This window comes from Astyanax mexicanus, chromosome 17 (assembly GCF_023375975.1).
Source record: "Astyanax mexicanus isolate ESR-SI-001 chromosome 17, AstMex3_surface, whole genome shotgun sequence".
Taxonomy (NCBI): Eukaryota; Metazoa; Chordata; class Actinopteri; order Characiformes; family Acestrorhamphidae; genus Astyanax; species Astyanax mexicanus.
The window spans coordinates 11,243,898-11,270,686 of NC_064424.1; the positions used below are offsets into that span (position 1 = coordinate 11,243,898).

Sequence of the window (26,789 nt, forward strand, 5' to 3'; positions counted from 1 at the left end):
CCAGTAGAAAAGTGCCACCAGCTGCACAAGCCAGTGTATATATTTTAACTATTGATCAGCCTCCTATGAAATTGTTTGGAGATGAGTAATTGGTTTACAGAAATATATTGAGATACAATAGTGTATGTGTTGTAAAGTGCAGGGGACCATTAGATGTGAATTGGAATTGATTGGCTAGGCTTCTGCTGCGGAGGGCAACCATAGACATAAAAATCATAACACACACATAATTATCAGCAGAGGAATACTTCACCCAAAAGAGCTAAAGATTAATGAAGTCGTTCCGTTACTCTGTTATATCTGCCTGTGCTGAATGTTGTGATAGTTTTTTTTTTGTGTCATTGTGATTATTATGTGTTTTTTTTTCACCCCCTGAGATAATTGTTTGATGATTGGCCTGACTGTGGCGAATGAGAATCGTGATCACTTAGCGATGTCTGTTGTTGAACCTTAATTTGTTAGATCAGTTGGACAGTATAGGCGTACTACATGTGTGCGTTTGTCTGTATGAGTGTGTACGGATGTGTGTTACTCTGACTGAGGGTGAGATTGTGTGGGCTACTGGGCTAGTGTGTGTGTGTGTGTTAGCATGTGCATGAGGAGACGTGTGGCTCCTCCTGGCTCGGGGCAGTGCTGCTGAATGTGTTAGATTCTGTGCCGCAGTAGTGTTGCCTTTGGGAGGGAGGCGACAGCTCATCTCCACACAGTCACGGCCCAGCCTCAGCCTTCACTACCGCCCGTACCACACACTGCCCCGGCCTCTGCGCTCACACAGCTGACCACAGGCCTCGTCCCAGGGAGCCTGAGCTACACACATCTGATGTTCAGAAATAAACAGGATCAAAGTAGGACTGTGTTCACATTACAGGGTTCAAACCTACGGACCGGTTTCTGCTACTTCTGGTTGTTGTTATGTTATTTTCATCATATATTTTGACCAGGTCAGGGAACATTTATTGAGCTTATTTGATGAGATTTGTAAGAACCAACCTGTATGGCACTCAAGCAAAGAAAACTTTCGAGGCTGCCACAGTTATTAAATAAACAAATAATAAGTCAATGCAATTTAGTGCACACTGGTTAATTAAAGAAACCACTTCAGAAATTGTCGTTAACCTGCATCTGTTCATAAATCTAATATTCTGAAAGAATGAATCAAAAGAAAACATTAAAGCTCCACACATTGATGTTCAGAAATAAACCGGAATAAAGTATGACTGTGTTCACATTGCACCGTTCAAACCAAATTTCTGCTACTTCGGTTGATGTTCTATTATTATTAATATATATTATGACCAGGTCAGAAAACTCAAATCTGATATTCTGAAAGAATGAATCAAAAGAATGCATTAAAGCTCCACACATTGATGTTCAGATATAAACAGGATTAAAGTATGACTGTGTTCACATTGCACGGTTCAAACCAGATTTCTGCTGTTTTGGTTGTTGTTATGGTATTATCATATATTTTGACCAGGTTCAAACTTTCCAGACTGCTACTATTATTAAATAAATAAAACACACCAAAAAATAAAGTCAATGCAATTGAGTGCACACTGGTTAATAAAAAAAAAAAAAAACACTTCAGAAATAACCTTTAACCCTGCACCTAAACAATCACCATCACAACAACAAACCTGGTTCAGTTTTATAATTTTTTATTTGTTTATATTAGTAAATTTGACATTCTGAAAGAATGTATAAAAAGAAAGTGCTAGAGCTCCATAAATTGATATTCAGAAATAAACCGGATTAAAGTATGACTATGTTCACATTGCACGGTTCAAACCAGATTTCTGCTATTTTGGTTGTTGAAATGGTATAATGATATATATTGACCAGGTCAGAGAACATTTGATGTCATTTTTGAGAACATGAACAAACCTGTATGGCACTCATGCAAAGAAAACTTTCCAGGCTGCTACTGTCATTAAATAAACAAAAAAAAACCACCACTAATAAAGTCAATGCAATTGAGTGCACACTGATTAATCAAAAAAACAAAACAACAAAAAAGAAAAACACTTCAGAAATGACCTTTAACCCTGCACCTGAACAATCATCATCCCAACAACAATTCTGGTTTAGTTTAATGATTTGTAATTTGTTCATATCAGTAAATCTGACATTCTGAAACAATTCATCAAAAGAAAACATTAGAGCTTCACACATTGATTTTTAGAAATAAACTGGATTTATTAAACTGCGGTTATTAATATATATATATATATATATATATATATATATATATATATATATATATATATAGTCAATGCAATTGAGTGCACACTGGTTTATAATAATAATAATAATAATAATAATAATAATAATAATAATAATAAAACAAAAACACTTCAGAAATGACCTTTAACCCTGCACCTGAACAATCACCATCACAACAACACATCTAATTTAGTTTAATGATTTATAATTTGTTCATATCAGTATTCAACAGTCTGAAAGAATGTTTTCAGAAGAAAGTATTAGAGCTTCACACCGTGATGTTCAGAAATAATCCAGATTAAAGTATGACTGTGTTCACATTACACAGTTCAAACCAGATTTATGTTATGTTATGTTATGTTATTATCATATATTTTGACCAGGTCAAAATGAGAACATGAAACAACCCTTATGGCACTCAAGTAAAACAAACTTTCAAGGCTAATATTGCTATACCTAAAAACTGCAAGCGGCATAGTCAATGCCAGTTTGTTCACATTAGATGTTTCAAACCAGATTTTTCAGTGTTTGCTGTATTTTTGCTCAGATCTGACCCTTCTGTCCTGACATTTGCCTTAACCTTTGTGGTTGTGACTACTAGTATGAAGTAATAGTCAAAAGTTTGGACACCTTCTCATTCAATTAATTTATTTATCTTATTTTTCTCAACATTGTAAATAAATAGTGAAGTCATACAGACTATGAAGGGACACATAATGAATCATGTAGTAACTTCTAAAAATTGAAATTAATCAAAATACTCTGGAAAGTATTTAGGTGGCTCTTATTTGGGGTGCTGTTAACTTGCTGTTTCTAAATCTGATAACTCTGATGAGAGCCAGTTCCATCATGACATTGTTTATGGTCTTTGCGACTACACTTGGTGCTACTTTCAAAGACATATTTAGATTGACTGACCTTCATTTCTTAAAGTAGTTATTTTTCAGAAGTTCTAAAATGAAAAAAAAAAAAAGACACTGAATCTGAGGTGCATCCAAACTTTTGACTGGTACCATATGTCAAGTAATATATTTTCAGTGTAATAAATTTCTTATTTTTCCTCATTTCTCATTTCTTTAATTGTGTTTAAAAAAATATCTTACCCTCAAATTTCTGTAGATGATGTTAAAAATTTGCAAGCAGAAAGTGATGAACCTGCTAACATTGAGGTTTTGACGAGGTCACTGGACATTTTATGAGCTTATTTCAAGACATTTTTAGAAAATAAACTAAGCTGTATGGCACCCAAGCTTGCTTGATAATGTTATGAAATATTTAAGTCAATTTAGGCAATTTAGTGCACTGTGGATACTCAGAGAAACCGTTTCTGAAGTGACATTTGTCCCTGCACCCTACAAATGAATAAAAATATTGGCTATTCATTTTTAAATAACTGTAAATCTGAAGTTTTGAAAGAAATCCCCTGCAGTCCTGAAAGTGTTAATGTAGCACACAAGCTGATGTTTTCTGTGCTGTAACAATTTAGACATATATAAAAAATAATAATATATATAAATAATATGAACCAGTTCTGTATGTGGTCCTGGATCTACTGCAAATCTGAAGTATAGTGGGTTGACTTTAATGAAAATGGTCAGATGATTTTTTTTACTGTGCCTCTATACTGTACTGTATCTTACACGTTTCATGCTGTGTTCACAGTGGGCAGCAGAAGCTAACCTGAATTCACTGAAAAATCATTAATGCATTTGGTGTTTTTTTTGCTTTCCACCCCAATCATGAACAGCGGTGAACTCTATAGAGCTAATAATGTGTGTGATAAAGACTTGTGCTGCTACTTTATTCAATCGTTCAATCTGCACATGAATCATTCACATGATAATATGGATTAGAATGTGTGCGTTTGGGACCATTTGGCTTTAGATCACAGGTTTGTTCATATTAATGACTGGTCATTACAGGCCATTTGCACAAATCACAAACACAAATCCGAAATGCTATGAAACAGCAAAAGGGCTGTAATATATAACAAATGTTTCATAAGTGGTTTTAATCTAGTTAAAAAAAAATGTGTTCACATTACTGTGTTTAAATTCATTTTCCCAAAAATCGAGAGTACCTCTTATAATCTGGTGCGCCTTATGTATAAATTCTACCAGTCAGGTATTAAGGAGCAGTAAAGTCACTCCGCTGAAGTACAACATTTTAAGGGTGAGTTTTAAGTTAAGTTTCTTCAGCACTAAGGCTGGGTGCAGCAGCATTAGCATTAGCCGCCAAGCCCAGAAGGGATTATATTGGACTGTAGTCTGTGTCTACGTGGGACAAAAAATGCTAGCTGATAGCACCCTGGGTTACCGGAACACTCAAGGTTCCTCAGTCTAGAGCTATCAGGTGTCATTTATGTCATGCTAGTGCTGCATTTAGCGGCTAATGCTAACGCTGCTGCACCCAGCCGTAGTGCTTGAGAAACTTCACTGAAAACTCCACCCTTAGACAAAATATCGGAAATCAAAGCTTACTGTAAATAAATGGAAGCGCTTTACTCACTCACAAATAAACGATTTTCAAGAGAGAAATCTATGTAGATTAACATCCAGCACTCGTTTGACTTTAAAACAAAATATTTCTTTTTAAGAATTACAGTTTTGATTACTTAGGTGCGTCCTCAGCTTACACATTAGAAGGGAAACACGGCGACACCCTTGCTCACTTCGATGTAGACATCCTTACTATTGTCAATTAATGCGCCTTATAATCCAGTGCGCCTTATGTATGAAAATAGACCAGAAAACATTATTTAGAGAGGAAACCAGTAGTATGTTTCCAGTATATGGCAATGAACATAAATAATATATTTTTCTTTTTATCACAATTCATGTACATACCAAGCCATTATGTCATCATTAAGTGTAAGAAGCAATGTGCATATATGAGTCATTTCAGGACTTAAGTGTGTTCACACTAATGACACGTGTGTTTCACTTTCAAACACCAAAAATATTTGATTTTAACTAAAAAAATCAGAATTGATCAATACCACTTGTAACATAATATAAAAGTAGTTAAAGTGGTTTTAATATGATTTGTGTTTTTACACTGCTCTGAAAAGTAAAATTACATTATATTTAAGGAAGAACTTAAACCTAAATCAGATTTATAACACTTTTTACTTTATGCCACAATTTATTTTTTGATGTGATTCAGTATGTGGCCGTGTGTGAATGTAATTCAGATTTTTTTTCTTTTATTATTACATTTCATGTTCTGTTATCTTCACATCAAGATATCAAAATCAAGCATTGGTGGAAATGTGCACGGGTGCGGGTCACTTTCAGACACTAATAAGATTTGATTAAAGTAAAAAAAATAATAATTTAGCCATTAGACTTATAATATAAGTGAAAGTAGCCAAAGTGGTTTAATCTGGTTTGAACAGAGTGTGGGTCACACTGCTGTAAAAACGTAAATGTGTAGTTAAATTAGATTTAATATGTGGTCATGTGTGAATGTAATTCAAATGTATTTTTCCTTTATCATCACATTTCATGTGTGTACCATTTCAAGATATCATAATTTAGTGTTCACACTAGTCATTGGTGTGGGTCACTTTTATGAGATTTGATTTGAGTGAAATAATCTGAATTGAACATTTATTTTATGAAAGTAGCCAAAGTTGTTCTAATCTGATTTGAACAGTGTGTGGAAAAGTATAGAGGAAATTAAGCTTGAAGTAGGAACATTTTAGAAGCAGCCAATCATTAATATGTAATATTTGGCTGTATGTGAAAAAAAATCAGATTTTTTTTTGGTATGATTTAATATGTGGTCATGTGTGAATGTAATCCAAAGGTATTTTTCCTTTATCATCACATTTCATGTGTGTACCATTTCAAGATATCATCATTTAGTGGTATGTGATGGTAATGTGCATATATGGGTCATCTGAGGTCTAAAATGTTCACACCAATCACTTTTTTGGGACACTAATCAGATTTATTGTATGAAAGTATTGTAATCACATTTATTGTATCAAAGTAGCCAAAGTGGTTGAATCTTATTTCAAAAATGTGTTCACACATTACATTTAGAAAAGAAATCAAACCTGTGGTGATATTTTTTTCTTTTTTAATCAGTCAAAATTCAATATGTGGCTCCTATGCGAAGATTATTCACATGTATTTTTTTCTTTTTTCATCACCTTTAATGTGTATACCATACTGTATCATTATGTCAGCATTTAGTGTGTAAATATGGGTCACTTCAGGGCTAAGGTGTGTTCACACTTATAACAGGTGTGGTTCACTTTCAGACAAAGAAACTGGTTGATCTGAGTAAAAGGAAATCAGGATTGAACAGTAAAGCCTGCAGCGTGAACGCAGCCGCAGAGCGAGACAGAGGGAGATAAAGGGAGGGAGCGTCGCTGGTAGTGTGGTGGGAGCTGGAGCTCTACGTGACTGCGTGGTGACTAAATAATAAATGCGGCGTATCAGGTTTCACGTGGAGCCGAGGGCCACGGCCCGTGGCTGGGGAGGGGGTGGACAGAATAGACAGCACAGAGACAGAAAGAGAGAGGGAGAGAGAGAGAGAGAGAGAGGGAGAGAGACAGAGACAGAGAGACAGGAAATGGCCTTAACTCTCTCAGGTCCCTGAAGGCGTATTCACCATGAAGGCCTCTTTTAGTCCTGTTTTTGTCATGTTTTTTTTTTCTTAACATCAGAGAAAACGGTCACTTTAACTTGTCGATACAGAATATCATCTGAATGTAACTTTCATTACACATATATATCTAATATACTTATATAGTTATTGAGTTCAAAATGTGAAACTCATACATTATTTAGATATATTACACACAGAGTGATCTATTTTAAACGTTTCTTACTTTTATTGTTGATGATTATGGCTTACAGCCAATGAAAACCCAAAAATGAGTGTCTCCGAAAATGTGAATATTATATAAGACCAATTGGTACTTTTAGCAGTGTGGACAGTGTGCCAAATCCTGCTGGAAAATGAAATCCGCATCTCCATCTGAAAAAAAAAAAACACTACACTGACTTTGGCCTTGATATATCACAGTGGATCAACACCAGCAGATCACATGTCTCTCCAAACCATCACTGATCATCAGTAAATTTTACATTTCATTTGAAAATCAAGTGGGAAGAGTCTGGATGTCTGGAGGTCTATTGTGAAGTTTCTATAATCAGTGATGATTTGGAGAGACATGTCATCAGTGAAGTAACTTCAATGATATTCTATTTTTTAGATGCACTAGTATAATCTGTTGTGTACTTGTGTATTTAAGCAGTATAGCATAAACATACATTTTACAATGAAAAAAGTGTCAAATAATGACATTAAAAGACTATAAACTTTCAATATATTGGAAATATTGCATACTATTTATGTAACAGTCACCACTTTAGATTTTTGCATTTATTGTTTGTGAAAAATACATATTGTCACTGTTTAAATGTACTAGCTGTTGATAGCTCTTGTTAAAGCATCCTCTCTTAACTGTAACTTCCTCTCTCTCCTCCTCCTCTCTCCGTTCTTTCTCTTAAGAAGGTGATGCTGCCGACGGGCGCGGCGTTCCGGTGGTTCCAGTAGGACCCCGACCTTCGACCTCCACCCAAAGCTCTGCCGTCAAGTGCAATGCCAACTCTCGCTCGGACCGCCTCCAGCACCAACACTGGCTAGCAAACATACCACAACCACAACAACAACAGCAACAACAACAACAACAACAAAAAAAGAGGCAACAACCACCAGAAACTCCATGAAAAACATACAGAACAAAGCAGAAACGCTACAAAAGTAATCAATCAAGTAATGGATGCACCTACTTATTCCTTGAACCAAAAATTAAACATAAAGAAGAAGAAATCTATGGCAACTTTCATTCCCTTTTATATGTTTCCATTTTGGTACCTTTTTGTCCTTTTTCCAGCAGGTTTTTTCTCTCGCTTAGACATGGAACAGTTCATTGCCAAACAGAAATGACAGACTGAGTGTGGACAATCAACAAAATTTCTGTGTTTGGTGTTAATGTCGTTCATGTGTGGAAAGATACAGTACTTGTGTAGAGAATGTAAATTTTACGGCTATATTTTAAAACTAGTGGCTCATGGCAAGCACTATTGTAATTTAGCACCGTTGTTCTTACTTAAACCTCTGTATTTTATTGATTGTTTCCTTTTTTTTTAGTTTGATTTTAAATTTATAGTTTGGAAGACTGATCAATGTTTGTCATTTTAAGAGAAGAGGAACTATTTCGAGATGTAAAAATCCAGTTTTTGAATGAAATGAAAGAACAAATTATACGTTGAGAGCCCCACTCCCAGTGTATAGTTGGGATAGACGAGGACTGATGTTTATGTGGGGTTGCTACTACTGGAAACTCCTTTACCGCCAAACCATCCATGTCTCCTAGCCTTCTAGTCTGCGTTGTTTATATTTTGTTCGACTGGCAGCCTTACGTTTTTTTTGTTACGACGTCCCCAAAGCGCAGGATTTACAGAGTTATCCTCCTGAGCACTTGGAGACAGCACTTGCTCCACTCAATTTAAACGCACTGAAAATGTTTTTTTTTTTTGTTTTTTTTCCTAATGCTTATTTTTCATGACATTGCCAGTAGCTACATCTTTTAAAAACGAACAGCAATGTTTGTACTGGATTAGAAATATGGGCTGGTTTTGTGAATAAAAACAAATGCATGTATTTGTGTCAAGAATTTACAGCTCTGACGTCTGTCTACTTGTCTACTTGCATGTTTTTTAAGAAACAGCGACAAACTTAAAAAACAAAACAAAAAAAAAAACGACAGTATGGAAATGTTCATAAATCTTATAGGTTGTTTCCTTTTCAATAAGGTAAAATAAAAAGCGATTGGACAAGAAATATAATTTTGAAATGTAGTGAAGGTCTGTGGTGATTCCATAAAGGTCTTTGTTTTTTTTGGGTGGGCTTCATTTTCAATGTCACGCAAAAATCTTGTATCTAAAAAATTTAAACCTTACAAAAGAAGGAAGAAACCATTTAAACCTTCAATGAATGTCAACATAAAAAGATTTGAAAAATAATTAAAATTCATTTCATAGCATTTCTATTGATCCATTCATCTTGTAATTTGGACACAATGCAAAGTATGTCAAGTTAAAAAAAACAAACATGGAGATACAAGGTTTTTACAGTGTTGCAGTGAGTATACTTAAAAATCACAATCAAGCATCAAGAGACAGATCACTGCTAACCGCTAACTCTGCAGAAGATACTCACTGGCCACAGAGTGAGCAACGCTACTGCAGTAGCCAACAGTTCCTCAAGAGAAAAAAAAAATCTGGAAGAATCTCGGAGAACAAATCTCTTTCTGACACACAGTCTGACATTTACAGGTAAAAAACACAATTAGAGAGCAATGAATAATTGATCGAGAGCCAGTATCTCAGATCCGCAGTCTGGGATTCTTAACGAGACTGTGATGCTGGATCGGAGAGAAAAGAGACAGAGAGAAATAAGTAGATAGATAGAAATGGAGAAAGAGAGTGTGTGCTTGAAGACTCTGGAGAGTTGAGGAGTTGCAGCAGAAACTCGAGAGAGGCAGTGAGGAGGCTCTCCAACACTTATCCTGGGACTTCCTGACACCAGGCGGGAACAGTGCAAGTGCTACTGCGCCTTCTGTGAACATACTGTCCGTATTTGTGAGTCTGAGTGGAAAACACATGGACGTAAAACGATGGTTCAGCAAAAATCCCAATTTTAGACTTCTTCACTTACTCTGAATGTAGTTAACTAAACAAGAAATGTCTGGTCTTTTGACATTTAGCACTGGAGCTACAACGCTAATGTAGGAGACGTGTAATGAAAGGCAGCATGCCTGGTTAAACCTTGTTAAACCAGTTGTCAGGTAATCTCATACAGACTTGTTTATGTGGCTTCTGACACTATATGACTGTGTTAATCTCTTTATAACTCCTTAAAACTGTTTAAAACTGGACAAAAGTACAAAATTGAGGTTACATGCCTTCTTTTGTTTGAATAAATAAGGTAACATATGTATGTACGTATATATATATATATATATATATATATATATATATATATATATATATATATATATATATATATATATATATATATATATATATTAACCTCTTAGCTCCAGTACAAACTTCGGATGTACACATCCATGCCAAATGTTATGAGACAGAAACAAGTGACTTTTGCCATGTCCCATGGAAGCTAAAGCTAAAGAGCACAGCACTATCCTCCTGCAGGATATGCATGTGGGATGTCCTGCAATGATTGTGGATGTGATTTTTTTAGTCTGCTAAAGTCCCTTGTCTATTCACATGGACAAATCTAGCCTGACGCTGCCGGTCACAATCATTACCACCCACAGCGCTGTTCACTGTGGGTGGTAATGTCTTCCATAATGATGTTTTGGAATGTCCCATTAATTTGGCACCTACGGTCAGACCTCATTTGAACTCCAATAATTTCCAATGCCTTGCCATGAGCAAGCTGGCCAGTGGTCAGCCTTACTCACAAGATAACACCTTACAATTTGCAGTACAGATGTGGGTATTCCCAAGCTAGCCCCCGAGGTAACACTTTACAATCAGTCAATTCACATACTGTTATCCTCTGCCTCGTAGCACCAATGCAAGTCCTCAAATTCCAAACAAGTCTCAGCCGATTACAGCTGTGGTAAGTAAATTGTCTTGTTTTACAAACTATCGCTTTAAACAAGGTCGTAGTCAGAGCTGTTATCAATGTGGATTCATCTAACTCACACCTGAAAGTTTAGAACAAGGTTCATCAATTCAAATTAGTCAGAAAGTCTAGAAAGGTTTACACTCTGCAAAAGAACCAGATTATGGTTCAGTTGATACCAACCTTTGGTCTGAACTGTGGTTGACACCACCTTTATTCAGACCAAAATAGATTCAGATTTGCTTTCCCCATTGGTGCAATTTGTTTGGGCAAGTGTGAACACATTAATCACACTCAAATGCCAGACGAAACAAGATCCAGGATTGTATTACTCTTTTTACAATCAGCTGGACCATGGTTCAGTAGATCTGGACTGAGATCATCTCTTTTGGTTGGACCAAATTTTGGTCCTTTGGTCTAAAACTGTGTCTTATATCACCTTTCACACCTGCTATTTTGGTTTGGACCCGACTAAAACGACTCAGGTTTCCTTTGGTGCAATTTGTTTGGGCAAGTGTGAACACAGGAGTTAAACTCAAATGACCAAAACAGAAGAAGTGGAGGTCTTGGTCTGGCCTCTTATTACTCTTGCAATCCGCAGGACACAGTTCAGTAGATCTGGAACATAAACTTCTATTTTTGGTCAGACCAAATTTTGATCATTTGGTCTGGACAGTAGTTTGCATCACCTTTCAAACCTGCTATTTTGGTTTGCACAAAATTGAAACGTCAGAATGTCTGAATCAAAATAGCAGGTGTGAAAGCACCTTAGACTCTGGTTTGATTTTACCTAATGCAACTTGTTTGGGCAAGTGTGAACACTGTAACTGTAATCACACTCAAATGCAGACCAAAACAGAAGGTGGAGGTCTTGGTCTGGCCTAATTAATCAGCTGGACCATGATTCTGTCCATAAAGACTGAGGGTTCTTTGGTCTAGACCGTTGGTGCGATTTGTTTTGGAAAGTGTGAACACGGTAATCACACTCAAATGCCGGTCAACACAACCATATTGAGAACCTTGAGAAGAGGTGGAGGTCTTGGTCTGACCTCCTATTACTCTTACAGTCAGCAGGACCTCCTTTTTTGATTGGAATATATTTTGGTCCTGTAGTCTGAACCTCTGTTCATGTTAACTTTCACATGTTCTATTTTGATTTGGATCAAACTGAAACATAAGAATGTCTGGACCAAAATAGCAGGTGTGAAAGAACTTTTGAATCTGGTTTGTTTTCACCCTTGGTGCGATTTGTTTTGGCAAAATGTGAACACAGTAATCACAGTCAAATGTGGATCAAAACAGAAGAGGACGGAGGTCGGGGTTTGGCCTCTAATTACTCTTACAATCAGCTGCACCATGGTTCAGTCGATCCAGACTGAGAGTCCTTTGGTATGGACCGTTGGTACGATTTGTTTGGGCAGATGTGAACACAGTAATCACACAGATGTAGGTGTTGGTTTGGCCTCTAATTACTTTTAAAATCAGACCATGGTTCAGGAGATCTGGCCTGGGATGATCTTCTTTGTTTGGACCATAGTTTGGTCATTTGGTCTGGAAAGTTGGTGCGATTTGGTTGGGCAAATGTGAACACAGTAATCTCACTCAAATGCGGACCAAAACAAGTGTGTAGAGGTGTAGGTCTTGGTTTGGCCCCTTATTACTCTTACAATGAGTCAATAGTTCGGTAGAACTAGGCTGAGATAACCTCTTTTGTTTGGAACATATTTTGGTCCTTTGGTCTGCACTGTGGTTCCCAATCATCACACTCAAATGTGGACGAAAGCAGAAGGTGGTGGAGGTCTTGGTCTGGCCTTTTATTACTTGTATTACTTTTATTACGAAAGGCAGTAAGTGATCTGCAAGTAAGTAAAGTGAAAGTAGTGCAGCAGGACGCTGCTGAGTGTCAAAGCAGAACTGTTTGTACAGTTTGTAAGTTAGCAGTTTGGTGGTGGTGGGGGTGGTGGGGGGGATTTGGGGGTCATATATGAGCAATAGTAAGAGTGGCAGCCGTGGGCCTGTGCTGCTCCATCCTGGATAGAGTCCTCAGCTTGTAATGAGCCCAGGTCCATCGTGGGGGGATCTGTAATGAAGCGAAATCTCTGGTGGGGGCCCCAGTTTGGTGGGGTTTGTCTGCGAGAAAGAGAGAGAGAGAGTACGGAGAGTGAGAGGAAATATATGTGTGTGTGTGTGTGTGTGCAGAGAGAGAGAGAGAGAGAAAGAGGGAGAGCGAGAGAGAGAGATAAGAAGAGAGAGAGGGAGCGTTCCCAGCTCCCCCCTGGTGACAGCGATGGGCCGGTGCCATGGCCACGGTGCTGGGAGGAAGCTGAGGTGCTGCATTATTAATGTGCACCGCGGCGTCCTCGCCTCCTCCCAGCCACACAGCTCACTGCCCAGCCTGCCATCACAGAGGAGAGAGAGAAAGAGAGAGAGAGAGAGAGAGGAGATAAAGAAAGAACGAAAGAGGAGGGAGGGAAGGATGGAGGGAGGGAGGTGCAGGGGGCAGTGTGGTTGTGCTTGTTAGTGGTGGATGCAGTGAGTGTGTGTGTGTGTGTGTGCGAGTGCGTGTGTTGGCGTGAGAGAGCGTGAAAATGTTTTTTTCCTTTAGGTCAGTGAGAATATATAGGACACAGCAAGGGAGGCCATACTTCCCAGCCAGTATAGCCATAAACACTGAAACGGGAGCGGAGCGTGTGGCTGGGAATGTGCTGCACGTGTGTGTGCAAAAAAACGCAGCACTAATATTGGTGTAAGGATGGAAATTAAGTAGGTGAATTATCTCCTTCAACAGGTTTAAACCCAAGCAGTTGGTTTGGCTTTACACACCACAAGTCAGCATATATACTGTACATGATACAGAGGTATAAAAAAAAGTTTGGGCACCCCTAATAATTTTCATGATAATTTTCCATTATAAATCATTGGTTGTTCAGATCAGCAATTTCAGTTAAATTCTGTATATCATATCACAGACAAAAAAATGGTATAAGATTATAAGGATTTATAGAAAGTAATATTTACAGCAAAAAATATTTAAACTAAATAAGGCAGGTGCATACATTTGGGCACACCAACAGAAAAAAAAATACACCAATGTTTAATAGATCATCCTTTTGCAGAAATAACAGCCTCTAAACGCTTCCTTTACCTTCCAATGAGAGTCTGGCTTCTGGTTGAAGGTATTTTGGATCATTCTTCTTTACAAAACATCTCAAGTTCTGTCAGTACTTTAAATCACACCACAGATTTTCAATAATATTCAGGTCTGGGGACTGAGATGATCAGCTTTAGTAGATTTTGAGCGTTTTTTTTGAGTGTTTAGGGTCAAACACATTATTATTGTGTTTCAATAATTAGTGCTAAAGGTTTTCAAATCAATAAAACCACAAGGGTGCCCAAATTTATCCACCTGCCTAATTTTGTTTAAAGAATTATCGCAGACTTTCTGTAAATCCTATAAACTAAATTTCTTTTCTCAAATATCGCTGTGTTCATCTGCTATATGATATATTTATCTGAAATTACTGACCTGAACAACCAATGATTTATAAAGGAAAATCATTCAAAATGATCAGGGGTGCCCAAACCTTTTCATACCAATGTATTTAATCCTTGGAAACATAATAGACTCAACACACCATTTAATGTATGTTTGACCTAAAGATTTTCTTTCAAAACCTCACATTCATGTACTTTTAACAAAATACAAACCATAGAACTAAAGCAGATTTAGGAGTTGTTTTTTTTATTCTTAGATACATCTTGATCTGTTTGGATGATTCTAAATAGATTCATAAATGACAAAATCGATTTTCTAGACAAAAGAACTGAAAATGTAACGATGACGGGGCGCAAAAGGCGGAACTCAGAAGTGTGAAAATGTAGTGTAAAGCACTTAATTTTATATCTTAACTGCTCTTAATAACAATATATTAGCTGCTATTTCACCTTTTTCTTCACTGTAGATTTTCTAAATGTTATTTTATTTGAAAGAGCTACTGAAATATTAGGTAAGCCACCCTGGGAACCCATTCCTATGTGTAACTTTCTGTTATATACTTTGCATAATTCTTCACATATTCTTCAAGATTCAAACACATATCAGCCGCAACATTAAAACCAGCTCTGTATATTGTGACTGAAGCTTGTCTAACCGTTACCCTAACAACATTAATCCCAGATTTTTGTATTGATCATTTGATTAAGTGAAATAACTCAAATGAAATAGTGTCTAAGAGCCTATTAAATAGTGTGATTGATTATGAATCATTACAGACACTTTACTTTAAAATACCAAGAAACTAATCTTGTATAGAAGAAAAATATGCATTAAATTAATAGATAATAGTTTAATAACAATCTGAATCCTAATCCAATTGAATCTTAAGGTGCCTAGAGATTCACACCCATATTTGGGTTGTGATATTTTAGGGGCAAGGTCAAAGTTTTCTACATACATACATACTAATAAAATTTATACCATATACTTATATTAATAGCAATTAATATTTATTCACCATTTTGTTTGTGCCCATTGGTCGATTTGTCGTGATTTCAAGGAAACTACTTCAATGTACTGTCTGTGTAAACAGTCTTTTTAATTACACCATCCATGCAGTTTCAAAGTTCTCAGTGCTTCGTTTTAAATATCAGGTCCCTCAGAATCTTACCAATGAAATGTGGAACTACTTTGAGTTGTTAATGGTGTAAAAATAGTGATTTCTTTGCATGAGCTATGCTATTCCCCTATCACTAGCATTGTATGCCTGTTGGGGGCATCGGCTAAAAGCTCTGTATTTTGGAATGGTGGAAGTGAACAGAGATGGGCTATTCAACAAAATAGTTTTTACTTGTTATCATGTTTCACTAAACCACAAGTCCATTCACACTGGATTTCTCCTTTAAGATTAAAACCAAACAATTACATACAGTGGCTAAAACAGTAGCAATAGCTGTATCTATTAATCTATAGTATATCTGGCTTCCTAATGTTACATTTCCTATTTATCCACTTAATTTATATGCATATTATAGTGAACAGGAAGTACTACTAGGAAGGTCTACTATGCTTATAATGCTTAAAGGAAGTAGCTGGCACAAAGAGGAAGTAGATGCGATGCAAACGAGGAAGTGTCTGTAAACTGAAGGAGGAAGTCGGTGGTGGTGACTGGTGTCGGTGAGTAGGAAGCAGTCGTGATGGAGGCTGTGGTGGGTGCTGAGGCAGGTTTAGCAGGGTAGCTGTGTAGAGGAGGTCAGTTTGAGCAGACCTGTCACAGTGGGAGAATCCTGGAATCTTATCAGCACCTCGCAGACACGAAGCGGCGCTGATCTGCTCGCCCTCTCGGCCAGCACGCGCGCCCTTCCCCCACCCCCACGCTCGCCTCCTCTCTCTGGCCCCGGCCAAGACTGCGCCGAGAGCCAGCATCGCCCGGCGACGCTGCTGGACCACGCCAAAGTAGATGTTCAATGCTGCACAGAGCAGGAAATGAATTGCCCAAAAGCAAAATGAACATCTAACCAGTCACTGAGAGGATCATTCTGCTTGCTTTGAAGAAGAAGTCAAAATCAAACAGCGCAATGATGAAATAGCTACATCAATTTTTTAACCTGGCACAGAGGCGCAGACCTGTATTGTGGGTCTGCATTTAAAGTCTTACCTTTATTACTTACACCCTAAAATTGTTAGTTTCATATTTTGTTTAATAAATATTTTAAATGTATCACTATTAAAGTGAAGGTTGGCCAGCGGTGGTGAAAGCATTGTTAGAGCACCAAGCTATTGATGAGAGGGTTGTGGGTTCAAAACTCAGGTTCATCAAACTGCCACTGTTGGGCCCTTGAGCAAGGCCATCAACCCTCACTGCTCACCAGGCACTGGAGTGATGGCTGCCCACCACTCTGGGCATGTCTGCTCACTGTATGTCACTGTGTAACATCATAGGGGTGAAGACAAGCACATCACTCCTTCGAGATTTTTGAGCCACTCAGATGTGGACCTACTGGTTTGTATAGGGTTATTGTCCTGCTGCACAACCCAAGTACACCTGAGGTTAAAGTCACGAACTGATGGACAGATATTTTCCTTCAGGATTTTATGTAATTTATCAATTACAGCAAGTTGTCCAGGTCCTGAAGCAGCAAAACAGCCCTGAACCGTCACACTACCACTACCATGTCCTTTTTCTAAAATGATGTGTTAGCCTTATATCATATGTAACGGGACAGACACTTTCCAAAAAGTTTGGAAAGTGTCTCGTAAGTCCACAAAACAAAAAATCATTTCATCATTAACACTGACCTTAAGCAAGTGAGACATTCAGTTCTGTAGGTGTTGTTCTGGATTCTTTTGGAACCTCCTGGATGAGTTGTCTATGCCCTTTTAGAGTACTTTTGGTAGACACCATGCAGTCACTATGTCTTCTCTATTTGTGAATAATACCTCTCACTATTGTTCCTTGGTTTTACCTTACCCTTACCTTTTAACCTTTTCCAGACTGATATACTGATGGACTGATCTGTTGTGGAATTTCTTTAGATCAGGGCATAATGTGCTGTTTTTGAGATCTTTTATCCTGCTTCATGTTGTTAGAAAGGTTCTAGTTATCTAGTTAAGTGATTTCTTAACATAATCACAGTTAATCACAGATAATTTATTACTTTTTTTTTACATAGGTCTGGGTTGGTTTGTAAACTGTAAACCCACCATTTCTCTGAACTCAAATAAATTAAGCCTGTTTTACATAAAAATTGGATATTTCCAAACATTACTCAACTATTTTGAGATCTTTGATTTATAACTTGTAATAACTAAGTTTAGTCTGTTGCCATTGGCAGCTTCTTTTCCATTGGCCTCTGGCACAATCTATTTGCATACTGGGTGTGTTTCCCCTATTTTCTGACTAACACTTACTATCAGTATGTAGCTACTCCCCCACTGAATACCTTAGGTAAACTTGTAGATCATATATTATTATGATTAACTGCTTGGTTTATGCGTTGTAGACTGTAAGAACTAGAAGAATTTTTTAAGTTGCAGTAACTCTGTGTGGTTTTCTTTCTTCATCTACTTTTCTATGAGTCTTTTGAAAAAAAAAATACCTGACCATCAGATTCAAAGTAGAATTATTATGCAAAGCAATCAATATAACAAAAAATAATATATAATAAATAATAAAATATATGAATTATGTAATTTTAACCAAATCCAATGTAGTATATAGTGCTTGAGAAAAAAATAATATTTTTGATAAAAGTTCAGAAAAAATCTTAATTTATATGTATATCTATTTAAGTTCACTGTACTTAAAACTTATATTACATGAACATGACATTTCGTAGGTAGTTGGTTACGATAAAAGATTTGAGTTAAGTGAAATTTACAGTATATTGCTTTTTTCCCTCTTGGAAAAAAAAAATCATAATTTAAAAACTACTTTTTATATTTACTCAGTTCTTTTGTGTGTTTGATATTGACGTTTTTTGATGATTAGAAAATTGTAAGTATGAAAAAAAGCAAAAACAAACAAAAGAAACTATAAGGTGTTTTTTCAATATTTTTTCAGGGCACACTATGTAGCTCATACTCATTATGGAGAACAGCAAGTCCAGCCAAGTCGACAATGACCAAATGTGCGATGTGGTCTGACCATGAATCACACACTTCCCTCCTCTTTCCTCCCGCGTTCATTTCTCCACCTCCCAAACGGCGGCGTCACTAAACGACTGTTCTTGGTTTCTGCGCGTTGTGCGAGGACAAAAGACAGAACTCCAGCCCAAAACTCCTGCAGCTCTGGGTAGTGACCTTGCACCTCTCCTCGGGTCGTAGACGAGGGGACAGCGAGTCTCCGGTGCTGTGGGCAGCAGCAGCAGCAGCAGCAGCAGGCTCGGTGCCTGAGGGTACAGGGCTGGAGCTGAGGCGTGAGGGGGCAAACGCAATGAGCTGCTGCAGGCGGGGACAGGCTGATGTGTCACTGTCGCTGTGGAGCTCGTCCCCATGCAGGAAGCAGCGTCCAACACTCTATACTGACCCATAATGAGGAACACACACAAAGACTGGCCATCAAAACATACACTTTCAAAAATAAAGGTGCCAGACAGGGTTATTTAAAGCTATGCTATAGAGAACCTGCTTCTGGTTCAATTGCTTTTTAGAAAAGTAGCTTTTTTGAGGGTTTTTTGAAAGGTGGCCAAAATCATATGTATTATGGTTGTTGAGTAACTTTAAAATGACAGGTTTTTGAATTTTTATTTTCGTAAATATATATATATACATATATATATATATATATATATGTATATATATATACTTAATTGTATCTAAAACATATTGAGAAATTTCTCAATGTCTAAGTATGCTGTAAATAACAGATGTTAAAAATGTTGAAAGTACATTAATATTATGCTTTCATCAAATGTTTGAAAGTAAATTTTTATTACACAATTTTTTAAAAAGTACAATATAGTTTATAAAACAAATAGACTACTATGAAGTACACTTTGAGGTTAATGAAATTCAGTATACTTCTTGAATACTTATTTCCAAATATACTTTTGTACATTTTTAGCAAAGTGTGTTAAAAACAACTTTTTTGAAAGTAAATTAAATTACTACATTGGTAAATTAAAAAAAAGTATATATTAGGTATTACATTAATATAACAGTTAAAATGTATTTCAGTTCTCTGTAACGCCCTTTCAATGCTCTGAAAATATAAATATTAGTAAATTGTAGGATACAGTGGTAGCTCTTGCTGGAATGCTATTAGCTTTTGTCTTTTAACCCTGATGAAGGCCTGAGCGCCGAAACGCGTTGGTTATTCTTGTATTGCTAATAAATCAGAAATTCTCCAGTCAAAAAGTGCTGCTGGTTTTTACCATTTCTTGATCAGTGATTTTATTGCCAGGCACCTTGTTGTGCAGGGAAGTTGCACCAGATCCATCTGCTTTTAGTATGAATAAAGTAACCAGGAACAAGAGTGTAACAACTAGGTAACTTTCTGAAACTTACCTTATACTTTCCCAACTTGTACTTTTGATGTAACTGTTCTCTATTAATCAGTATATACAAAATATTTATGGAGTCCTACTCATACTTAAATGTAGGTACAAATAAAGAACAAGAGAACCTGCAATTTCCTTAAACTTGTGGTGCAAATTTCATATAAAATTATACATATTATCATTTTGCCCTTTGTTCAAGACAGTTTGAAAAAAAAAGATGATAATTTGATTTATGCTTTTAAAACTGTCAAGGGTGGAGCAGCTAAAAACAGTCAGGGTGGATTAGGAAGAAAACCTATAGTTTGTAATGTCAAGCCTAAAATACAATAATATTTATACTGTATACTGTATATTTTTGTTACTCGTTTACTTTGTTACTTGTATTTAATTCAGCAAGATTAAGCAATTTTACATTAAAATGCTTTACACATGCTTGCTTCAGCTAAATTGCAAGCAATATAAACAGCTTACATGGTTAATATTTGCCCTTTACCTTTCTTATGTTACATTTCTTTCAAAAAGTTCTACTCTTTTTTTTATTAGTTTTTTAATAAAATGTAAAAGAAAATGAATTTAACTCAAGATATGAGTAGAAAATTTGTTTAGTTTCAAATTTACAAATGAAGCAATGTTTATTAGCCCTTGGCCAAACATACTGTATATAATATAAATGTGTGTGTGTGTGTGGGGGGGGGGTTGTACACAGTGTGTGTTTTGATATATGTTTTTCACAAAAAATGAGCCAATGCCAATGAGTTTGAGTTAGAAAAAATATTTTTTTAGTATCATGTGATGAAAAATGAAAACGGGTCCCACAGACCCGAACACCACACAAGGGTTAAAATAAATACTCAGTAACCACAGGGAGCATTGGGCTGTATTATGTAGTGTACACTGTTTTTCCATTCTTACCCTGTAGGTACTCAGTACTTACGCTCTAAAACGCGGGCTGTATTATAAAGGGTTACCCATTTTTTACCCAGTTTTTTTGAGCTGCAATTGCAAAAACTTTAATGATGAAGTCAAATAAAACATTGACACCCCTACACAACTCCCTGAAAGATCTGAAATTAAAAATATGTGATGCCTCTAGGACTGTAAAGGTCAGGATGAGATCTGGAAGACCAAGAAAAGAAAACTTTCAGAGAGAACTGCTCGTATGCTCGTATCCCATATAATTGCAACGAACCTGCATTAAAGTTTAGCTGAGTCAAGAGGGCTGTACATCGCTCCACTGTGCATAATCTTCGAGGAAGAGTCATAATAAGGAAACCTTACCTGCAGCCTCATCACAAAACTCTCCATTGTATTTATGCTACAGAACACCTAGACAAGAGTTCAGAATAGAACTCTTAGGATTCCACTAAATACCAGAAAATCCTGGATGCAACTGTCAAACCATCTGTTAAAAGGCTGAAGTAGGATAATGATCCAAAACATACTTCTAAACTGCCATGGGCTGCATGATGAGACAAACTGAAGCTTTTAGAATGGCCCTCACAGTCTTATGATATATACACATCATAGAAAATATGTGGCTAGGCTTTAAGCAAGCTGTGCGGCGAGCCACAATAAAAAAAATCTCAGAACTAGAGATTTTATGTACAGTTAAATGTACAGCAATAATTACAACTTTAAGAACTGAAAGAATTTTAGCTGCAAAATGTTTAAGCTGCGATTTATGTCCCACTGGTAAAAAAACAACCTATAGAATCTACTCCATAAATATGAGGGAACAATTTGCACTCAGTGTGTTTGGGTAGATTTTACCCCATATATTGACTAAAGATTACCAAAATGTATCAGTTCTGATAGACTAAAAGAAATAAGATAAAACTTATCCAACATTCCTCAATAATATTTACTTTAACAAAAGAAAGAACATTATAACATGATTGTTGCTTCTTTATCTTATTCATATTTATTAGTTAAAATTTAACTAACTTTGCACAGAAGGGTTAGCAGTGGCTACATGTATAAATAATAAGCCTGCTTTTAGAGCCAGTCTGTGCCAGAAGAGTAAATCCTTGTTATACAGGAGCACACCGACTACAAATCTTGATATAGAATTTAGAATACTTACATAAATCAGTTTGGAACTCACAGCAACTACTCACAGCTTAACTAGTCTTACCTTCAAAACAGCAGCTCAACAACAAGTGTGCGGGGGACCAATAGTTTTTAGTATATGTTACTATATATTTCTAAGTTGCAGTTTTTACTGTTAACAAATGAGTAGTGTATGTAGAATTTACCCATTGTAATTTATTTTACTTGATGACTAATAAATTTGAGTATTTTTTTTTACAGTGCAAAGTGATTTTTAGTCCTTGCTTACTTGTGTGTAAGTATGTAAGGTGCACAAACTTTATGAAGATACAATCATTGCAGACATGGATATGTACATGTTCAAATGGCTTGTCTAGTCCCTGTGCCGAAAGAATAGAAATCTCTGAAACAGATAAACTTGAACCTGTTGGCACCATGTCTAAAGCCAGGTGTGGGCCAGAAGAGAGTGAAGTCTGCCAGCACTGAGCTGTGTTCTCTGGAATGATGGTGCTTTGTAGTTCTGCAGATTAGAGAAAGGATTGTTCACTTTGTGATACAAGCATCACATTTGGCACAAAGCATCTTCTATACCTACTTTTTTTTTTCTAAAAAGCATTTTAACTAATATGGCCACCATTTTCCAAGATGGCTGTCTTTTCCAAATGGATGATCAATTGTTTTTAATGAGCTTGTGAAAAAAAATAAGAGACCACTCTTACAAATTATGATTTTCTTTGATTTCACCAAATTGAAAACCTCTGGAATATAATCAGGAGGAAGATGGATGATCTCAAGCCGTCAAACCAAGCTGAACTGCTTGAATTTATGCACCAGGATTAAAGGCATAAAGTTATCCAAAAGCAGCGTGTAAGACTGGTGGAGGAGAACATGCCAAGATGCATGAAAATTGTGATAAAAATCGACCAATATTGATTTCTAAACTCTTAAAACATTAAAGCATTATTTGAGGTCTGAAAGCTCTGCAACGTTTTTGTTATAGGAAAAAAAAACGGAAATTAACAAAGTATTTTACAAAAACATGCATCTGATCAAAAATCTGTATACAAGCACACAACGCTCTATCAGACTGAACAGTCTGTAGTTAAAACAGTGTTGACATCTTAAAAACTTAGGGACTAGATAAAAAAATGACCACAATTTTAATAGTAATATTAACATGGATAACAGTAGCTGCACATATAGCCAGCATATTGGATTTTTTGGATATGAAAAGAATTTGTCATTTGCCATTAAATTTATATTCTAAAAATCTTTATTTTAGAATTTAAATAGGATTTTCAGGTGGCTAATGTGCTTTTTTGATAATGTAGATCCTAGTGTTATTTATGCAAATTCTGGTGCTTGTATCACAAAATGTACAGATTTTCTGAAATATGGACTTAATCTGCAGCACTATTATTATCTAGTATTTCTGGGATAAGGTTGATTGGTGATTGGTATATTGAACTGTAGCGCGTATTTGCCTGTGGCTGCATGTCATCCATTGTAACTAATTCTGGCCATTTCTTCTCCAATGGCCCAATAACTGGTTTCACTATTTAACCTAGTAATTTTACTACTTATGGCCCAGTTTACCAAAAGAATCTTAGGCCACATTCACACTTAGCATTTATATACTGTATGTCCTGGAAGATCACAAAATGCATAGACATTCACACCTGACATTTTAAATGTGCATCATGTAAGTGTGTTGGGTTGGAAGGTGGATAAGGGTCTCCACCGGCGAGTCTGCTTTTATGAGTGAACTATTGCTTCTAAAGTAAAGTTTGATCAAGGCAACTTAAACCTGACTTGGTTTCTCTGCCCCAGTAATGCTATAATATGTTCAGTTCCAGTAGTTCCAGTTAATGCAGGCAATGCTTTGCTGACAGGTTGGGTGATGATTATGCATCATTTTGTTTTATGATGAGTTACAATTAAACTAAAACACCTGGTTTTAGACCACAATAATTTATTGTGATGTCCGGACATTTCTGGTGGAAGCAGGAAATTTGAGGTGCACATTGAATTCTGCCGTGATTTGGGCAGCCGTGGTTTTATGTTTATTTTTTGGATACAATCCGGGTTAGCACCCGAACATCCCTTTCAGACAGCTTCCTCTTACAGCGTCCACAATTAGTCCTGTTGGATGTGGTTGGCCCTTCTTGGTGGTATGCTGACATTACCCTGGATACAGTGGCTCTTAATTCATCACAAAGACTTGCTGTCTTGGTCACAGATGCTCCAGCAAGACGTGCACCAACAATTTGTCCTCTTTTGAACTCTGGTATGTCACTCATAATGTTGTGTGCATTGCAATTTTGAGCAAAACTCTGCTCTTACCCTGCTAATTGAACCTTCACACTCTGCTCTTACTCTTACTGGTGCAATGTGCAATTAATGATGATTGGTCCCCAGGATGGTCCAATTTAGCCATGAAACCTCCCACACTAAAATGACAGGTGTTTCAGTTTCATTGTCCAACCCCTGTATGTGTGTTTTTGTTTGTTTTGTATAGGTCAGTATAATTGTTGTGGTTCCACTGGTGGAGCATTAGTCCCCCTCTTGGCGTTGGGTTGGAGGATGGATAAGGGTCTCCACATGTTGGGCCAGCCTCCTGTTAAAAGTAAAGTTTAAAGGTCAATGGGACTAAGCTCTGGCCTTGCTATTGGATTCATTGAGGTGCATTAGTGCTCACACTTTACTGTTAATGCGATCATTTGTGGTTTAAGTGATCAGATTGAGAGTATGATTATGATTGTGATGCATCCTCAAGATGCATGGTCATTTTATATGATTGGCTCACCCAGAATAAATGTGAATGCCAGGTATGAACAGCGCCTTGGTGTAGTTGTAGTCATGATTCATCTTTGTGTTGGGATGCTTTTGGGAAACCGATCCTAGATAGTTTTACTCTGGATTTTGGTTTTTATTTGGATTTATAATATTTTTTATATATTCCATCATATTCAAACTGTCATATTTTGAGGGACACAATATGTGTGGAGTTTTAAAAAAGAACTGTTCTCACCTTTTTCCTTCCTTTCTCACACAGAAAATTTGCATCGACAGAATCCGGCTTGGAAAAAGGCTTCTTCTCTTCTTCTTCCCAATCTCAGTTAAATAAACGCTACCTCTCGCGCTTACACGCTGAACGGCCTCCAACACGCACACACGCACGCTCTCGCGCACACACACACATACACACACACACACAAACACTCACACCCACTGACATCCGCACACACACACACATACTGACATCCGCACTCACACACACACAAGCGCACACTCTCCCGCACGCACACGCAGGAACAGATTAAGCACAAATCAATGGCTGCGGCTGAGGCGGGGGAGATTTCACCGTGGCTTCTCGTTAAGGCCTGGCTGAGGCGGCGCAGGCTCGGGGGAGTGTTATTACCGGGGTGATGGTTGATAAGACGCTCGTTCCTCCACGCCGCGTCCCGCGGGACAGATGCATCGCGCAGCCATGGTAACCGTAAGGCTAGGTGTTATGCTATAATTGGGCCGGCGCTTTTAACAGCACAGCCACACAGCCAGGTACGCCAGCGTCTTCAAATGAGAAATTATACCATGGCGTGGAGAGCGAGGCAGCGAGGCTGGGAGAGAGAGAGCGAGAGAGAGAGAGAGACCTTCACCTTCCCTAACGCTGCTGCAGCTGCCTGTTATTTTCCTTGTGTCCACTCACATATAAAAAAAAAATATATATATATATATATATATATATATATATATATATATATGTATGTGTGTTTAGATCTACCCACAATGCAACTGGGGTTAAAGAGCGCCAGCTTTTATTAGACCAGACTTGCCCCCAAAATAAGAACCATAGACATGCAGTACATCATCCACGTATCACATGCATTACACACACATATATATATACAGTATATAGGTGGATGATGTACTACATGGCAGTCTATGACTAGCTATGTATGTGAGTGGTAGGTGTGGAAAACAACAAGAAGATGAACCAGCTGAACTAGCCAGGTCTACAAAAAGATATATGCTTATATATGTGTGTCTTTAGATCTACCCACAATGCAACTGGGGTTAAAGAGCGCCAGCTTTTACTGGACCAGACTTGCCCTCAAAATGAGAACAACAGACAAGTAGTACATCTGTCTCTCTCTTTCTCTCTTTCTCTCTCTCTCTCTCTCTCTCTCTCTCTCTCTCTCTCTCTCTCTCTCTCTCTCTATTAGACCAGACTAGCCCCCAAAATAAGAACCATAGACATGTAGTCTATGGTTCATCATCTACGTATAACATCCATTCTATATATATATATATATATATATATATATATATATATATATATATAGGTAGATGATGTACTATATGGTAGTTTATGACTACCATGTATGTGTGCGGTAGGTGTGGAAAACAACAAGAAGATGAACCAGCTGAACTAGCCAAGTCAACAAAAAACACAATATGATGGTCCAAAGAGGAAGCCACACACACAGACACACACACACCCAAACACACACACACACACACTCATATAAACACACACACACACACACACACACACACACACAGGGGTATGGTAACTGCTCCTGCTTTCCAGCTTGTTTACATACGCTTTGAAAGCTCCAGGAGGGGCTTGGCGGAGGCTGTATTGAGAGATAGGTTCAGAGTGCAGGAAAGGGAAGGGGAGAGAAAAGGAGGAGAGAAAAGAAGAGAGGAGGGGAAGGAGCTTTGACGAACGCGGCCACTTGCTCTGCAGGCGCTGTTGATTACGATCAATTTCCCCCGTATCGACGCTCTCTCTGGCCCTGAGCAACACTCCCTCCTGCATTTTACATGCTACGTGC

The 26,789-nt window shown here is 37.3% G+C and overlaps 2 protein-coding genes across 4 annotated transcripts in view; both read left to right on the forward strand.

Annotated features, from left to right (window-relative positions):
- The window catches only part of cxxc5a (CXXC finger protein 5a), a 44,365-nt gene extending 35,265 nt beyond the window's left edge, over positions 1-9,100 (forward strand). For 2 of the 3 annotated variants that reach the window (XM_007254091.4, XM_022676100.2), the window contains exon 3: positions 7,753-9,100. In XM_007254091.4, the coding sequence (XP_007254153.2) occupies positions 7,753-7,797 (45 nt within the window). In that variant the 3' untranslated portion in view covers positions 7,798-9,100. The remainder of the gene's footprint in view (positions 1-7,752) is intronic. The other variant, XM_007254092.4, reaches the window with a different exon arrangement.
- rasgrp2 (RAS guanyl releasing protein 2 (calcium and DAG-regulated)) overlaps positions 1-26,789 on the forward strand; it is a 494,831-nt gene that overhangs the window by 4,851 nt on the left and 463,191 nt on the right. The gene's annotated exons all lie outside the window — the stretch shown is intronic.